Source organism: Cucurbita pepo, chromosome 1 (genome assembly GCF_057944985.1).
Source record: "Cucurbita pepo subsp. pepo isolate OVF chromosome 1, ASM5794498v1, whole genome shotgun sequence".
Classification (NCBI taxonomy): domain Eukaryota; kingdom Viridiplantae; phylum Streptophyta; class Magnoliopsida; order Cucurbitales; family Cucurbitaceae; genus Cucurbita; species Cucurbita pepo.
This window is the reverse complement of record NC_141798.1, coordinates 7,523,263-7,537,713: the sequence shown is the minus strand read 5'-3', so window position 1 is coordinate 7,537,713 and position 14,451 is coordinate 7,523,263. Positions and strand designations below refer to the sequence as shown.

Below are 14,451 nucleotides of genomic sequence, written 5' to 3'. Positions count from 1 at the left end.
ATATAGATTAAATTTAATGTCTCGAAATCCTATGATGTTTTAAAGGTTAGTTAAATGTCTAAATTTTGGTTAGATCTCGAACCATGTCGTTCGAAGATTGATAAACACACGGTGGTTCATTCACGCTCGAAGAGATAAATATTCGATCATCGACTAAAAACAAAAAAAAAAAAAAAACGACCAAATGAAAAGAATCTTGTTCTAAATTCGGGTTGAAATCATTCTTCTTGCTGCCTTACAATGACCACAAATGCAAGTAACAAAGTCAAACATATATATATATATCATGTAAGTGAAGCGAGTGAGCTGAGTATTATTTGTGATTCCATTATTAATTGTTCTATTCTTTTGGAACAAAGGCCTTTGGTTCTTAATCGACTCATTTCTATTCCTCTCCCCACTTGCCAACCTCCTCCCTTCTCTCGTTTTCATTCAAATAATTTTCCAACTCAAGCACAAAGTGTTCGAAATGGGAGCGTTTTTGTCTCATATCAATTCAAAATGAGAATCGAGAAAAACCCTTTAATCTAATTTTTTATAACACCATTGAGTTTAATAATGAGTAGAGTTAGAGATTCGAACATCTAATTTCTTAATTAAATTACATGTTTTAATCGGTTGAACTATATTCAAATTGGATTAATTATTTTATTTAAAAAATTAAGGAAGATACTCAAATCAAGAACGAAAACTTTAACAAACAAATCTAACATATCCATGCAATTAAAATTATGATAAGATTGATTGATTGATGGAGAGGAGGCAGAAGTGAAATATATATTATTATTATTATTTGTTTATTTAATTAATTTTAAAATTATAATATTTAGAAAAAAAATAATAATAATTTAAGAAATAAGACAACGGTAATGAATGAGAGGAGGAAAAAAGAAAGTGCAAAGGGTTGGGTCAGTCTGTGGCAGGGCGCACCAAGTTGTGCAAATCTGAATCAACCATCATTTCCATGCCTTCTAATTGGTTCAATCCATTCATTTTATTTTATTTTCTTCCAACATATATATATATATATATATATATATATATATATATATATATATATATTTTTTTTTTTTTTTTACTTTCCAATTTTATTCTATCATTTCTAAAACCAACAAAAAAGCCCAAATGTAGTAGACATTGCCTACATAAGGGTCATTAGGATTAGGTGTAAAGTTCCCTCTTTTTTTCTTTTAACAAAAATCTTCCATAATTTAATAATTAAAATATTTGGACCAAAATTAAGACTTGAAATGGGGTTCGTGTATCAACTGATTTATTTTCATGAACAAAAATTATAATTTGAATTATGAAAAGGGCATTTTTTAAAAATTTTTGTAACGACGGAAAATAGTAATTAATTAATGATATTTTAGTTCGGTGTAACGGTATTCAGTGAAGGGTGGTGAAGGGTGGTGTTTGGGGACGCGAGTAGAGTATATTATAATTTTATTTTATTATTGACCAGCCATTGATTTGGAAGATTCAATTTGTAGATTTAAGTATTAAATATTTTAATGGGGAATCATGGATAAACTAATTCTTGTGTAGCATATCCTCTCAAATGCTGTCGTCATGCCATGGGTTTTATTGCCGTGTTTGGTTAAGAAATAAATTGAAACTATAATGGAAAAAGGATTCCTCCGAATTGGATTCCTATGTATATATTTGATGAAAGGAAATCCAATTCCAACAGGTGGGTTAGTTTATCATTTTTTTTTTTTTTTTTTTTTTTTTTTTTTTTTTTTTGTCAGATCTTACGGAAATGAAACATTTTTATAAGGGTGTGAAGCTTTTTCCTAGTATATGCGTTTTAAAATCGTAAGGCTGATAGCGATACATAATAGGTCAAAGGATATTTGCTAGCGGTGAGATTAGGATGTTACAAATGGTCTCAGAGCTAGACATGGAGTGATGTGCTAGCGAGAACGCTAGTCTCCCAAAAGGGTGGATTGTGAGATCTCAAATCAGTTGGAGAGGAGAATGAAACATTCTTTTATAAGGTGGTGAAAACCTCTTTCTAGTAGATGTGCTTTAAAACCATGAGGTTGACGACAATACATAACCGACCAAAGCAAACAATATTTATTAGAAATGGGGTTAGGTTGTTACAAATGGTATTAGAGACAAAAATCGGGCGATGTGCCAGCGAGGACATTGGTCCTCCTAAGGGGTGGATTGTGAGATCTCATTACTCATATTGGTTGGAGAGGAGAACGAAACACTTCTTACGCTTTAAAACCGTGAGGTTGACGACAATACGTAATGGCAGATAATATCTATTAGCAGTGGGGTTGGGTTGTTACAAATAGTATTAGAGACAGAAATCGGGCAATGTGTCAGCGAGGACGTTAGTCCCCGAAGAGGGGTGGATTGTGAGATCTCATATTGGTTGAAGAGGAGAACGAAACATTCTTTATAAGAACGTGAAAACCTCTCCATAGTAGACGAGTTTTAAAACCGTGAGGCTGACAGCGATACGTAACAGGCATAAGCAACCCAGATTTGAGTTTTGGTTGATCGGGTTCATCAGATTACGAAATCTTTTGAATACCCTAAATCGATCGAGACAAAAAAAAGGGTCGTTTTCAAATGATATGTGCCAAATTGTAAAGTTGGAGGTAAAAGTAGAAGAAATTAGTGAAGTGGGCATGTGAGGTTAACGATAATATGCTTGTGTAGGAAGAGATTATTGAAAGGACTAAGCATATGCTTGCTGTGTGTACTCCTCCCAAAATGCATGGTTCTCTGCGTGCCTTATGGAGAATTTTGCATATAAATTTTAGATTAATCTTTTTCCCTAAGGGATTTTCAGAGTATATGCTTCACCTTTGCATCTTCCATAAAATCAATCCCGCCCATAGTATATGTTTTAATTTTCTCGAGAATTCTCGCCACCACCACCAAATTCTCCTGCTCGATCTCTTCTTTTTACTTCATGTATTGTCTTACCTAAATTCGACCAAACAAATTGTCTAAATTCAATGAATTAAATTCCGACATTGACTCAAAATTTTGATGACATTAAAAAAACCATATAACTATAATGTTTTTTTTTTTTTTTTAATTTTTAGAAATTAATATCTTAAAGAATCTAAAAATTAAATTATACCGATAACTCTAGGATTTGGGATTCTTTAATTTGGCATACACGTGTAAAGAAGGTAGGAATCTCGATCTTTCTCCATGGTTGATTGAAGAACAAGATGATATAAAAGCTGCACACTTTGATTCTACTTATCGTAATCGTATGATCTAATACCATTGGTTCCTAATTTATGCACATTTTTTTTTATAATATTCCGCTACAAAATTCATATATTATTATATGTATATATAAATGTCCGAATGGGGTCCCACGTATTTTAACGCAAATCGAAGTGTAGATTCTTTGCAGAAAATCGATCGGGATTGGATTTCTTGGAGAGAATTTTTCTTCATTTATTATTCTTGTAACAAAAATAGTCATTAAAAATATTTTTTAATGTATTCTTTTCATTTTTTTAATATAAACTATTCGTTGGGTTAATAGTTATTAAAAATTAAAGATGAATCACTTTTAGTAGATTATTATTTGTTAAATCATTTCACCTAATTATGAATAAAATATAAAATTTATCGACTAAATTTAGAAAATCTCTCTCTTAAATATTGAAATTAAAAAATCTCTCTTTAAAATATATTTATATTTATATTAAGTAAGGTGAGACCAAGAATTTGGTGGGATAATAAATATAATCTCAGTCCCGATTCCATTTATCTAACGGAAAAAATTCTCTCCCCTCCCTTTCTCATTCCCGTCTAAATGAGGAATCTCTGCTTCCTCCGAAGCAAGTTCCCATAGATCAAATGGACATCTCTACATATAAATCTACATTTTTTTCATTAAAATTCTATTTTAGTGTCTACGTGGACATAAAGTATATCTCAATTATCATTATTTTTTAATTTAACAATATACAGAATAAAAATTTTAAAATTTTAATATTTTGATCGAAAATATACGTATATAACTTAATTAACTCACAAATTATATATAATTTGAATTTTCAACTCATATATAATTATTAAACTTATAAAGGAGAAAAGAAAATAATATATATACTAAAAATACTAAAATACCCTTATACAAACATACTTAAAAAAAGAAAATAATATATATACTAAAAATACTAAAATACCCTTATACAAACATACTTAAAAATGGTAGGAAAAAAAAAAGAATATTTATGTTAGTTGTTAAAGTGATTTGAATTTGTAATTAAAGTGTGAAATGACAGATTTACCCAACCGACCAACCGACCTTTTCTTCATAAAGGAATTTCATTTCATTTCATTTCCTCTTTTAAACTTTCTAACTTTCTTTCTCTTTTCTGTGCTTTAATATCAATATTTGAATTCAGATTCGACATTTCGTAATTCCGACCTCTCTTGCATTACTCATTACACAAATACGTTATCTACTTGACTAATATAATTTTTTTTAGCATATTTTCACTTAATTTTAAAGTTCTGAATTATTGAACCATCGAGAAGAAAAGTGCACCTTGTTGGTATAGATAGTAACTTCTAATTCAAATATTTCTTAATAATCTTATACTTAGAGTCACTATGACATGGATATAGTCTCAATTCATTCATATATTCCATGTATTCTCATTTACTTAAGCGTCACACAACAACTCGTGTAAAGGAACGACAAAAACTCAAACTAAATATTTCAGTGTTCTTTAAGGAATGAAATGTTTTACTATTTCTCTGGGAATTAATTTTTTTTTTAAAGGAAAATGAGGGAGGAAAATAAATAAGGAAAAAAGAAAACAAATAGTGTCGTTTGTAACTGATATTTAGTAGTCGTCAGTAACCGATATTTAGTAGGCGTCAGCTATCGAGAAGATGTGGGAGGGATGGAGGAAGAAAGAAGAAAGAGGAAAGTAAAAAATTAATATTTTTTAATTTTACAAAATTATTTTTAATGAAATAAGCATGTTCCTTTGGAAATTAATGGTTAATTAATGAAAAAAGAAATATATTCTCACGGTCTAACTGTGCTGCTTCATGATTTTGACAAGTTCAAGACTAGTTTTTCGGGGAACTCAAATTCCATATTCATTTTTTCCTTGGCTTTGTGGTTTCGTCGACTGTTCGCAAAGTTTGTCTTTGTCAACCAAATATCGCTTGTGCAGAATCTAGGCTTATTCAACCACACATGTTATTTGTGCGTGCATGTTCAATCGTTGCAACACAACAACTCCGCATCTCATTGTCATTTTGATTCGCAATAACATAATCTATGCATCGTGATGTCCTCTATATCTTGGGACACATCATCCATCTTAGCTTGTTCGGACACATCCATTGCTTCTTAGCTCATGTGTCAGAGGTTAGATTATACACATGCTATCTAAAACATATGTCGTAAATGATTTAGTGTGGAAATACTCAATTACTCGAATGCAATCAAACTATTATATATAAATATTTTTTAAAAAAAACATATATTTAGGTAACCAAAAAAAAAAAAAAAGAAGGTCAAAAGGGGTATCAATTTTATAATAAAACCAAGCACTTCTAAAGTGGTAACTTTATAAAACAAAGCAATAATTGAGGCTATTTTGGTTTTATTAACTGAAATTGTGTTGATTGGGTGGTGAATCGGGGCCCCGTTTTCTTGCCTTCATCTCCCAGTCACTACTTTTACTTTTACTTTTACTTTTTTTTTTTTTTTTTTTTTTTAAGGAAAATAATAATAATTAAAAAAAAAAAAAAGAAAAAAAGAAAAAAAGTGAGCTAAAAAAGAAAAGGAAAACTAAGAGGAGTTGTATTCCAATTTCAGCTTGTCTTGCCAATCATGAGGAATGCGTCGTCCCATCACTCTCCGGTTGATCCCGTCGACCAATAAAAATATGTTATTAAGATTGAGTTAAGTTCGTATTAATTTTTCTTTTAAATTTTATTTCTCACATATAATTTTTATTTAAATTATTAAAAAAACGTTATGTAATAATAAATATACAGTATTATGATATTCTTTGATCAAATTTTAGTCTATAAATATAAATATAATCTTTATTTTTTTAATAAAGATAAATAATTGTTATGAAATAAAAAATAAAAAAATAAAAGAATTTGTTTTCGTTATGATGGCCATGGCCCAGTAGGCCGGAAACTGGCCCAATAATCTAATTGGACCATTAGAAGATGAATTGGGGCGTTAATGGGCCTAGAGCCCAATAGCAGCAAATTTTAAATTTCTATGATTTTCGTGATTTATTATAAAATATCCATAAATATATTCGTAAGTTTTAGTAATTGGTTTTATAAAAATAACGAGAGAGAGAGAGAGAGACTCATACGGCTCCATAGTGAAATCCGTCGACGAAATGTACGATGCAACGTGGCAAACTCCTATTGGCCACCCTATCACCCTCTATACCTTCCCGCTCCGGATCTTCTCTGTTACCCCCTCCAATTCGCGATCTTCATATCTCGGTCGCGTCTGCAAATTTGACCCGCCGGATCTCTGCGCCGACGGCCTTTTGACGGCAAGCTAAGAACGGTTGAGATTTGTCGCTGCCAATCCTACCTTCTCTCCGGATTTTCGCGTTCTCCGGCTGCAAGAATGCCGTCGCCTCAGATCCTACCTATAACCCAGCCCCCTTCGTCGTCTCCACTTACCTCAAGGGCCTCAGATGCCAATTCGATTATGGAAACTTCATCTACTGCATTAGATATAATGTTGCTTAAAGAAGGCGATGAACAGAGGTCTGGAGTTCTTGTTTCTCCGTTGTTTGAGGATGATAAGACGATAGCTTATAAGCCCCTTCTTCCTAGGACTTCAAGCTATGCTTCCAGCACATCCAGTTCTTCGTCCGGAAGCAATACTTACAAGCAGAAGCGGAGGCGAGTCAAGAGCGAAAACTTTTTATCGTATCTTTCCGGTGACGGCCGCCACCAGACTATTGATCGTGATGTCGAGAATGCCGATGCTGATAGAGTTGAGAAATTTCTACTGACTCGCTTCGGTTTGAAACTCTCGAAATATATTCGGTAAAATACTTGACTCGTTTCCTCTTTCTCGTCGGTTTGTCATCGGCTATTGTTTTATTTGCTGGGATAGTGTTAAGAGATCTGTTTCTTAATCCAATCCTCTTCTTGCTTCTGATTAGCGGATATAAATCAAGATTCGCGGATACAAATTTATAGATCATAGTGTACAATATCTGCTTATGGAGATTTTTAAGTTATGTATCATCACATTTTCTTATTGGGTGGATTATCATGTTTGGGATTTTACAACTTATTTGATTATTCAGGGTAGCATTCAGATGGATTGCAAGATTTCTCGCACTTGGTTGCTATTCATTTTTTCTTCTTCCAGGTTTTCTTCAAGGTTAGTTAAGGTTCTTGTAGTTTGCCATATTTATCTTTGCAATGTCAAGTGAACTAATATTTTCCACCCATTTGCACGGGCGATCATCGTGACTTTGTTACTTGCAGTTGGATACTATTATTTCTCATCCAGTCAGATACGCAGAAGTATACCCTATGGTGATAAACCAAGGAATAAGTGAGGAACCAATAAAAGATTTATATTCTCTTATGTGAATTTAAGATGAAAGTGCATGTAGTAATTTCAACTTTGTATGTTGAGGCATGAAATTTATTGGTACAGGTTGGATCTTTATCTTCCAAAACATATTGACGGGCCAAAACCAGTTGTTGCATTTATTACTGGAGGGGCTTGGATTATTGGGTAAGCATTGATATTCTCTGACTGGTCTATAATTTATGCCCTTGTCACTGGTGCGGGTTGTTCACTCCAAGTGATCATGATTATGGAAATTATGTTGAATATGATGATAGAGTTGAGAAAGGGTTCTAGTAAAATAACTAATACAAATGTCGTTGTCGATGCAGCTACAAAGCTTGGGGTTGTCTTCTAGGACAACAATTATCCGAAAGAGGTATCATCGTAGCATGCATCGATTACAGGTAATTCGGCCTCAATAAATGATGTAATCATCATTGCCAAATGTCCATCTCACCGAATGAAATCCTCTCTCAATGTAGTTAATGATAAATTGTACATACTTTTGATGTAGAAATTTTCCTCAGGGAACTATGAGTGATATGATTTATGATGCTTCCCAAGGTATCTCGTTCTTGTGTAATAACATTAGAGAATTCGGAGGCGATCCAAACAGGTAATGTTTTACTTTCCCCCGTCTTACTGCTATAACTTTTTTCTGCAGTTTTTTTTTTTTTAATTAACTTCCTGTTAGGTTGAGCCATATGTATTTAGTCATTTTGTTGCAAAGATGGTTAATCATGAAAGGGGAGAATTGTATCCTTGAGCTTTAGTTCGGTTCTTGTTTAAAAATAGTAAGAGAGTGAAGAGAGATGGATTTATGTCTCTGTACAAAGGATGGCGGAGGCCTGAATTATATCTTGTAGAGTTGTGATTTTACTAGTTGGGTCTGGCGCAAGTTTTTTGAGGTGTTCAGTTTTAGCTTTGTCAGCTGTCGGAGTTGCAGGGAGTCTATTGAGGAGCTTATCCTCCACCCGCCCTTTGTGATAAAGGGCAATTATTGTCACTGGCTTGGAGTGTGCTATTTTGTGGGGTCTTTGGGATGAGAGAAACAACAGAATCTTCAGAGGGCGTGAGAGTACTTATAGCAATATTTGATTCTGTATTTTAGATTCTATGTTCCTATCTAGAATTTTGTTTCTAAGCTCTGTTACAATTATTCACTAGGTCTTATTTCTCTTGATCGGAGTCATTTCTTTTAGTTTGACTCCTTTTTGTAGGCTTTGTCATGTTAGTGTAATCCTTCATTTTTAAATGGTTGTTTTCCTCCAAATGGAAGCCTAAGGTTTTTCATAAAATAAAATCTCTGTACAAAATGCTGCTCCACCCAAAAGAAGAAATGGAAAATTCCCGAAGAACTCAAGGTAACGGTAAGCAGGAATGATGGTTCAGAGCGTTTATAACTAGATATGGGGGGTTACGGAATCAGGAGAAAAAATAGAAACCTTGCGAGAGAACCAACCCCATCAAATAGTTACTCAAGTATTTCCTCCTTCAACATTAAGATTGGCACAATGAAATTCGGGATTCTACTAAGATTAGTATCAGGGATAGTGTTCTTGACCATGAATTTAAAGTATTTGGGCATCAATGAATTTGATGAGAAGTGAAACAAAAATCTTTGGAGATGAGTTCAAACAATTTTGACAAAGGTGTTTCAACTTATCAATTCACATCAACTTGAAGAATAGAAGAAAAAAGAACAGAAAAAGAAAAAACGATTAAGGATGAAGAAAACGCAGAGGAGATGAATCACCACTTATGGCTGTTTAAAGAGCGTGGGTCCGGGAAGGATGAGTACAAAAAAGCCATGTTTCTTGAAAAAGTAACAGATCTCTCTCAAAGAAAGCCATGTTTATTGAAAACGTAACAACTCTCGATTGAGAAAAACAGATAGAAGCAAGTTGATTTCGAGCTGCGCAAGTGGGGTGTTTGTTTTAGATGTTCATGGGTTGGGTCGAACAATAACGAAATTTGTAAAAATTTGACGTGCAGTTACAAACGTACGTAAATAGGGCAGGGACTGGGCAGATCGATGCCAAAAACGATGAACATGAGAAGTATGAACTCCATGAAGAATCTTCGGAGTTTGTCGATTAAGGAGAAATGAACATGTGGTCGGGCAAACATTTTGAAGGAATGACGAATTTTTTTAGAAGAGTTTAAAGAGAAAACTAATCCTCTTAATATATCCTTGCAGTTTTCTTTTTCAACCTTTACACAAGGGCATATTGCTGGGATTTTCTACTTCAAATTCTGAACCTTATCACCATTCGATTGTACTAACTGTGAAATCCTGTTCTCTTTTTTTTTTTTTTTTTTTTTTTTCCTTTCAGAATTTATCTAATGGGTCAGTCAGCTGGCGCTCATATAGCTGCCTGCACACTTTTGGAGCAAGCAATGAAGGAGGTTCGCAAAGTAGAAAGTATCTCATGGAGTGTGTCCCAGATCAAAGCTTATTTTGGTTTATCAGGAGGGTGAGTATTTCTACCACTATGGAGTCGAGAGTTAGCCTATAAAAAGGGTATGCTTTGGCATTCTCTTCTATAATAATGTTTTGCATATCAGAATTTTTCTTCTCCATTTGACGTTGTCACTTTATAATAATTTTTTTTTATCATTTTCGGCTCTACTCGTAAACAGGTATAATTTGCTCAATCTAGTAGACTACTTTCACTCTCGAGGTTTATATCGTTCTCTTTTTCTAAGGTATTTGAGGTTCTTGCACAAAAGTATTATTATACATACATAGTTTTGAATCTTTTATAATGTAATCAAATACTTCGTTACAGCATAATGGAAGGAGAACAATCCTTGAAACGATTTTCACCCGAATTATTGATCCTGGAAGAACCCAACATGGGAGCTGCAGTCTCGATTCTTCCTCCCATCATTTTATTCCATGGAACAGCAGATTATTCTATACCATCAGATTCAAGGTATATAGTTTTGTAGCTAAGCAAAGGCAAACGTAACACAGATGATGTAGATGATGCCTTAAAACTCCAAGGCTTATCCTCCCAAATTTAAAGCATTTCTTGTATTTCAAGCAGTTTTGTTGCCATGCAGTAAAACTTTTGCTGATACTCTTCAAAGCGTTGGAGTGAAAGCGGAAACATTTTTTTACGAAGGAAAGACACATACAGATGTATTTGTTCAGGTATTAGAACATCTTAAGATTCTTTGGCAACCTTGTCTACACTTTCTACAATGGTGCCCTTGTCTTCAATTCATGCATCTACAAATTTTGAATAGCAAAACTATTACAGTCGCATGAAGTAGTTTGCTGGTTTGAACAGTTTTCTTTTTCCTTTTCCCCAATTAACATTGATCTTTCTTTATGCAGGATCCGTTGAGGGGAGGCAAAGATCAGATGTTTGAAGATCTTGTGGCGATCATCCATGCCGATGATGCAGAAGCCCTGGCCAAAGATGCGGTGGCACCTCCAAGAAGACGCCTTGTACCCGAATTTATGTTGATGTTGGCTCGTAGTGTTAGCCCCTTCTAACCAATATGCATTATTATCCATGCGAGCGACCAGCCTACATCCCCATGTTAATTGTTGTCTCCCTCTGATCTTACTTGCAGTCCATCCATTGTAGGTGACAAATGGAGGAAAATGAAGTTGGCAGTACCCTGATCTGGTAAGATTTGTTGCCGAACTATCAATGAGATTCTTTTAGTAGATAATTCTAATGAAATGTAGTCTTAGTCAACCGTTCTCTCTGTCTCTCTGTCTCTCTAGATTTACTCTGAGGGGAAAACTCTGTACATTATTGCATGATTGGGTAATGCCATTGTTGTCTTCTTGTTGCTTTCAAGGAATTAATGTGTAGCAAATATTGTCCACTTTAGTTGTATCGTTGTCGCCTTAAAATGCGTTTGCTAGGGTGAAGTTTTCACACTCTTATAAATAGTACTTTGTGCCCTTATCTAAAAAAGTATCTACTAATGGTGAGTTTTGAGCTGCTACACAATCATTAGTTGATTCAAAATGATAACTAGTTTATGTATCATTCACTTCAGCCAATTCATTATATCATTAAAGGTGGACGTGATAAACTTGGAATCAAAATTTTCAGGAGAGGCAAGGGGGGAGAAAATTAATTTATTTATTTCTTAGTTTGATTATTGTTCTTGTTCTAAACTATATTCAAGATCGCAACTGTTTGAGGAAAATAAGTTTGAATCGGGGCCATAAAGGCTGCCCCACCCTCAAAGCAACATAAGCCACGACCCTAAACCCAACTGCCATTAGTACCAAAACAGCCACGCTCAGCCAGTTGCCGCCAACACCCACAAGCTTGATAGAAGGAAAATCCATTACTCGACATTGCAGCCCAGCCCCACAGCCGTAAGTCTCATTTTCTGTGTATTGAATTCCCAGAAGAAGCTTAAAGGCGTGGTGACAGTATGACAGATATTTCAACCAAGCTATGAAGCCTGGGAGATGTCCAATGTAGAACCCTCCCAGCATCAGAAACCCCACGGTTATAACAGAAGCAAAGGTCGAAGCCTGTTTTGCGTCCATCAGAATGGCCCCAAGTGCGAGGCCTAGCCCTTGAGCGGTCAGCACGTTGAGAAGAGTGACCAAAAGGGTCAGAATAAATTTGGATGCCGATGGTTTTAGGCCACTCATCCAGTAAGGTACTGTCACGAACATGGCCGGTAATAGCATCTCCATCGGCAAGTCGATGACTGTTCGAGCCATGAAGTAAGAAGAGAGACGGTACATACTGGAGGCTCTCTCTTTGTTGAGAATCGATTGCTCTTTTGGGAACTCGAAAACCGCCATGTAAATAGCGAAAATGCTCGAGTTAACGGCGAAGACGAAAAGGAGTCCAACCTGTTTGTTAAAAGTCCCCAGAGAAATATTTGGTTGGAAATCCATGAATTATAATTTTTAAGACTTGGGTTTGGAAAACAATACCTGATCTTGAAGGTTTGAGATGCTCGATCGCCACCAGAGAATACCTGCAATGATTGAGATTGACATGGTATGGAAAATCCTTGAGCCAGAGTAGGATTCATGTTTCCTTTCTTTTAACCCTCTACTTAGCAACACCACAAATTGATCCCACCAGCTACACGCCCATCGTTCTTGTTGGCCTACAAAAAGTGCAGCAGCAGATGATTGGAAGGATCAAAACACAAAGAAAGGGGAAGGAGATGATTAGATTAGATTAGATGAGTGACTGGTGAATAATGGAGGTGAATCCGATTGAGGCTCCGCTTGAATCTCGGCCTTCAATGATGGGTATAAGTTGGTTCTGTAAATGGATATCAGAGATTGCTTGATTGCTGTTTGACGATCCTCAGGAAACTCCCCCTGTTGGGTATCATCTTCTTTTGTATCAGATGCTAATGCAATGCCTGCACCCAACACAGAAATCAAGAACTTCATTGTTTACTCTCGTAATCATGTCAAAGGGGCTAAGAAATTCCATACCATTAGCAAGATCAAGAAGAAAATCAGCAGGATTCACAAAGTTGAGCCCCCCATGAGCACCATATCCAATGGACTCGAAATACTCAATGACTCGACCGGCATCCCCTGAGTATATGGACGATCCCTCCGACATGACCAGCACCTTATCAACCATCGCATAGATTCTAGCCGACGGCTGATGGATTGTCATCACCACCGTCCGACCGCCTCGAGCCAGTCGCCGCAACGTCCCAGCAATACGCTCAGCCGTGGTAGAGTCAAGCCCTGAAGTGGGCTCATCCAGCATTACAACACTCGGGTTCATTATAATCTCATGTCCAATACTGACCCGTTTTCGTTCCCCACCAGAAATTCCCCGTAACAGAGGACTCCCAATCCAAACATTCCGGCATTTCGACAAACCCATCTCGTTGATTACCATTTCAACCTGCTCCAATTTCTCTGCCTTCGTAAGCGTTTTGGGAAGCCTTAACATAGCTGCATAAGTCAGAGTTTCCAGCACTGTCAAGTGAGCATAGAACAAGTCGTCCTGTGGGACAAACCCAATGTTGCGTTTGATGGAGCCACAAAATGGGTTGCCATTGTAGGTTATGTTACCGGTGATATTTCCCGAAAGACGGCCAGCAAGGGCGGTAAGGAGGGTGGTCTTGCCACTGCCAGATGGGCCAAGCATTGCCAGAACCTCTCCCGGCCGGACCATTCCGGTTGCGCCATTCAGAATGGTCCGCGTAATGGGTGCACCGTTTGAACCAAAGCATGTGGCTTTTGGGCTCCTCAACTCGACGCTATACTCCACATCTTCGAACTGATACCAAAACTACCATTACAATCTTACCATTATTGGATATTAACTCCAAAATTTGTATACTAACCTTGAGAGTGATGGATTGCAGCAATTGTGGCAAAATGGGATTGGCCGCCTTCGAACTCGAAGGGGAGTCGCCATTGTTATGTTCTTGGTGCTTGGAGGAACTCATCAGTGATCATACACAGAGAAGAAGGAGACAAATTGAAGGTATGAATTGTTTAGCCATGGTGACAAACAAATTAATTTGTCATAATTTATAGCCATTTCATCATTTATTTTAGTTACTTGCATTGTTCATATACGTCAACGATGATCAAGGCTTTATGATTTGTTTGAATTGTAAACGGGTTGATTTACAGCGTTCATGGAGTTCGTGATTAGTGATAATTAGTGATACCAAAATGCATTAAATTTGTATAATTAGGGAGAATTAAATTAATGCGTGAAACATGTTGCCAAGTGTTATTAGCACAAAAATAGTGTATTTATCCCGGTCATTATCGTAGTCGTCAATCTCCTCGAGGTTTTAAAGATATTTAAGATAGGACATTACACCTCTAGACTTATAACACTTAGCTCGAGAGTGAGGACAACTATTAGGGATGG

General features: G+C 35.7%; 2 protein-coding genes across 4 annotated transcripts; one reads left to right on the top strand and one right to left on the bottom strand.

The window, feature by feature from the left end:
• Positions 1-6,323: 6,323 nt before the first annotated feature.
• ICME-LIKE1 (alpha/beta-Hydrolases superfamily protein) lies at positions 6,324-11,409 on the top strand. 3 transcript variants are annotated; one of them, XM_023655725.2, is made up of 12 exons: positions 6,324-7,047; positions 7,314-7,390; positions 7,498-7,567; positions 7,673-7,753; positions 7,918-7,992; positions 8,103-8,204; positions 9,925-10,065; positions 10,232-10,297; positions 10,381-10,527; positions 10,658-10,748; positions 10,935-11,081; positions 11,177-11,409. In XM_023655725.2, exons 1-12 carry the CDS (start codon positions 6,620-6,622, stop codon positions 11,192-11,194), a joined length of 1,443 nt encoding a protein of 480 aa, XP_023511493.2. In that variant the 5' UTR covers positions 6,324-6,619; the 3' UTR covers positions 11,195-11,409. The 3 variants fall into 3 exon arrangements, with proteins under 3 accessions (XP_023511493.2, XP_023511501.2, XP_086983424.1); XM_023655733.2 differs by having other exon boundaries at positions 10,935-11,409; XM_087127298.1 differs by lacking the exons at positions 10,935-11,081; positions 11,177-11,409 and having other exon boundaries at positions 10,642-10,748.
• A 102-nt stretch (positions 11,410-11,511) lies between these two features.
• Positions 11,512-14,050, bottom strand: LOC111776270 (ABC transporter G family member 21-like). Its single transcript, XM_023655684.2, has 5 exons — positions 13,910-14,050; positions 13,038-13,842; positions 12,785-12,961; positions 12,519-12,697; positions 11,512-12,434 (listed from the first exon to the last, which is right to left on the bottom strand). Exons 1-5 carry the CDS (start codon positions 14,012-14,014, stop codon positions 11,742-11,744), a joined length of 1,959 nt encoding a protein of 652 aa, XP_023511452.2. The 5' UTR covers positions 14,015-14,050; the 3' UTR covers positions 11,512-11,741.
• Between the last annotated feature and the right edge of the window lie 401 nt (positions 14,051-14,451).

What these genes read in the sequence shown, in the direction of transcription:
- ICME-LIKE1 (XM_023655725.2), top strand. Translation starts at nt 6,620, where the DNA reads ATGCCGTCGCCTCAGATCCTACCTATAACCCAGCCCCCTTCGTCGTCT. An exon ending in GGAGGGGCTTGGATTATTGG is followed by an intron (nt 7,754 to 7,917) that starts GTAAGCATTGAT and finishes TTGTCGATGCAG; the next exon opens with CTACAAAGCTTGGGGTTGTC. An exon ending in TCTATACCATCAGATTCAAG is followed by an intron (nt 10,528 to 10,657) that starts GTATATAGTTTT and finishes GTTGCCATGCAG; the next exon opens with TAAAACTTTTGCTGATACTC.
- LOC111776270 (XM_023655684.2), bottom strand. Translation starts at nt 14,014, where the DNA reads ATGAGTTCCTCCAAGCACCAAGAACATAACAATGGCGACTCCCCTTCG. An exon ending in TTCACCTCCATTATTCACCA is followed by an intron (nt 12,698 to 12,784) that starts GTCACTCATCTA and finishes CACTTTTTGTAG; the next exon opens with GCCAACAAGAACGATGGGCG. An exon ending in TCTCAAACCTTCAAGATCAG is followed by an intron (nt 12,435 to 12,518) that starts GTATTGTTTTCC and finishes TTTAACAAACAG; the next exon opens with GTTGGACTCCTTTTCGTCTT.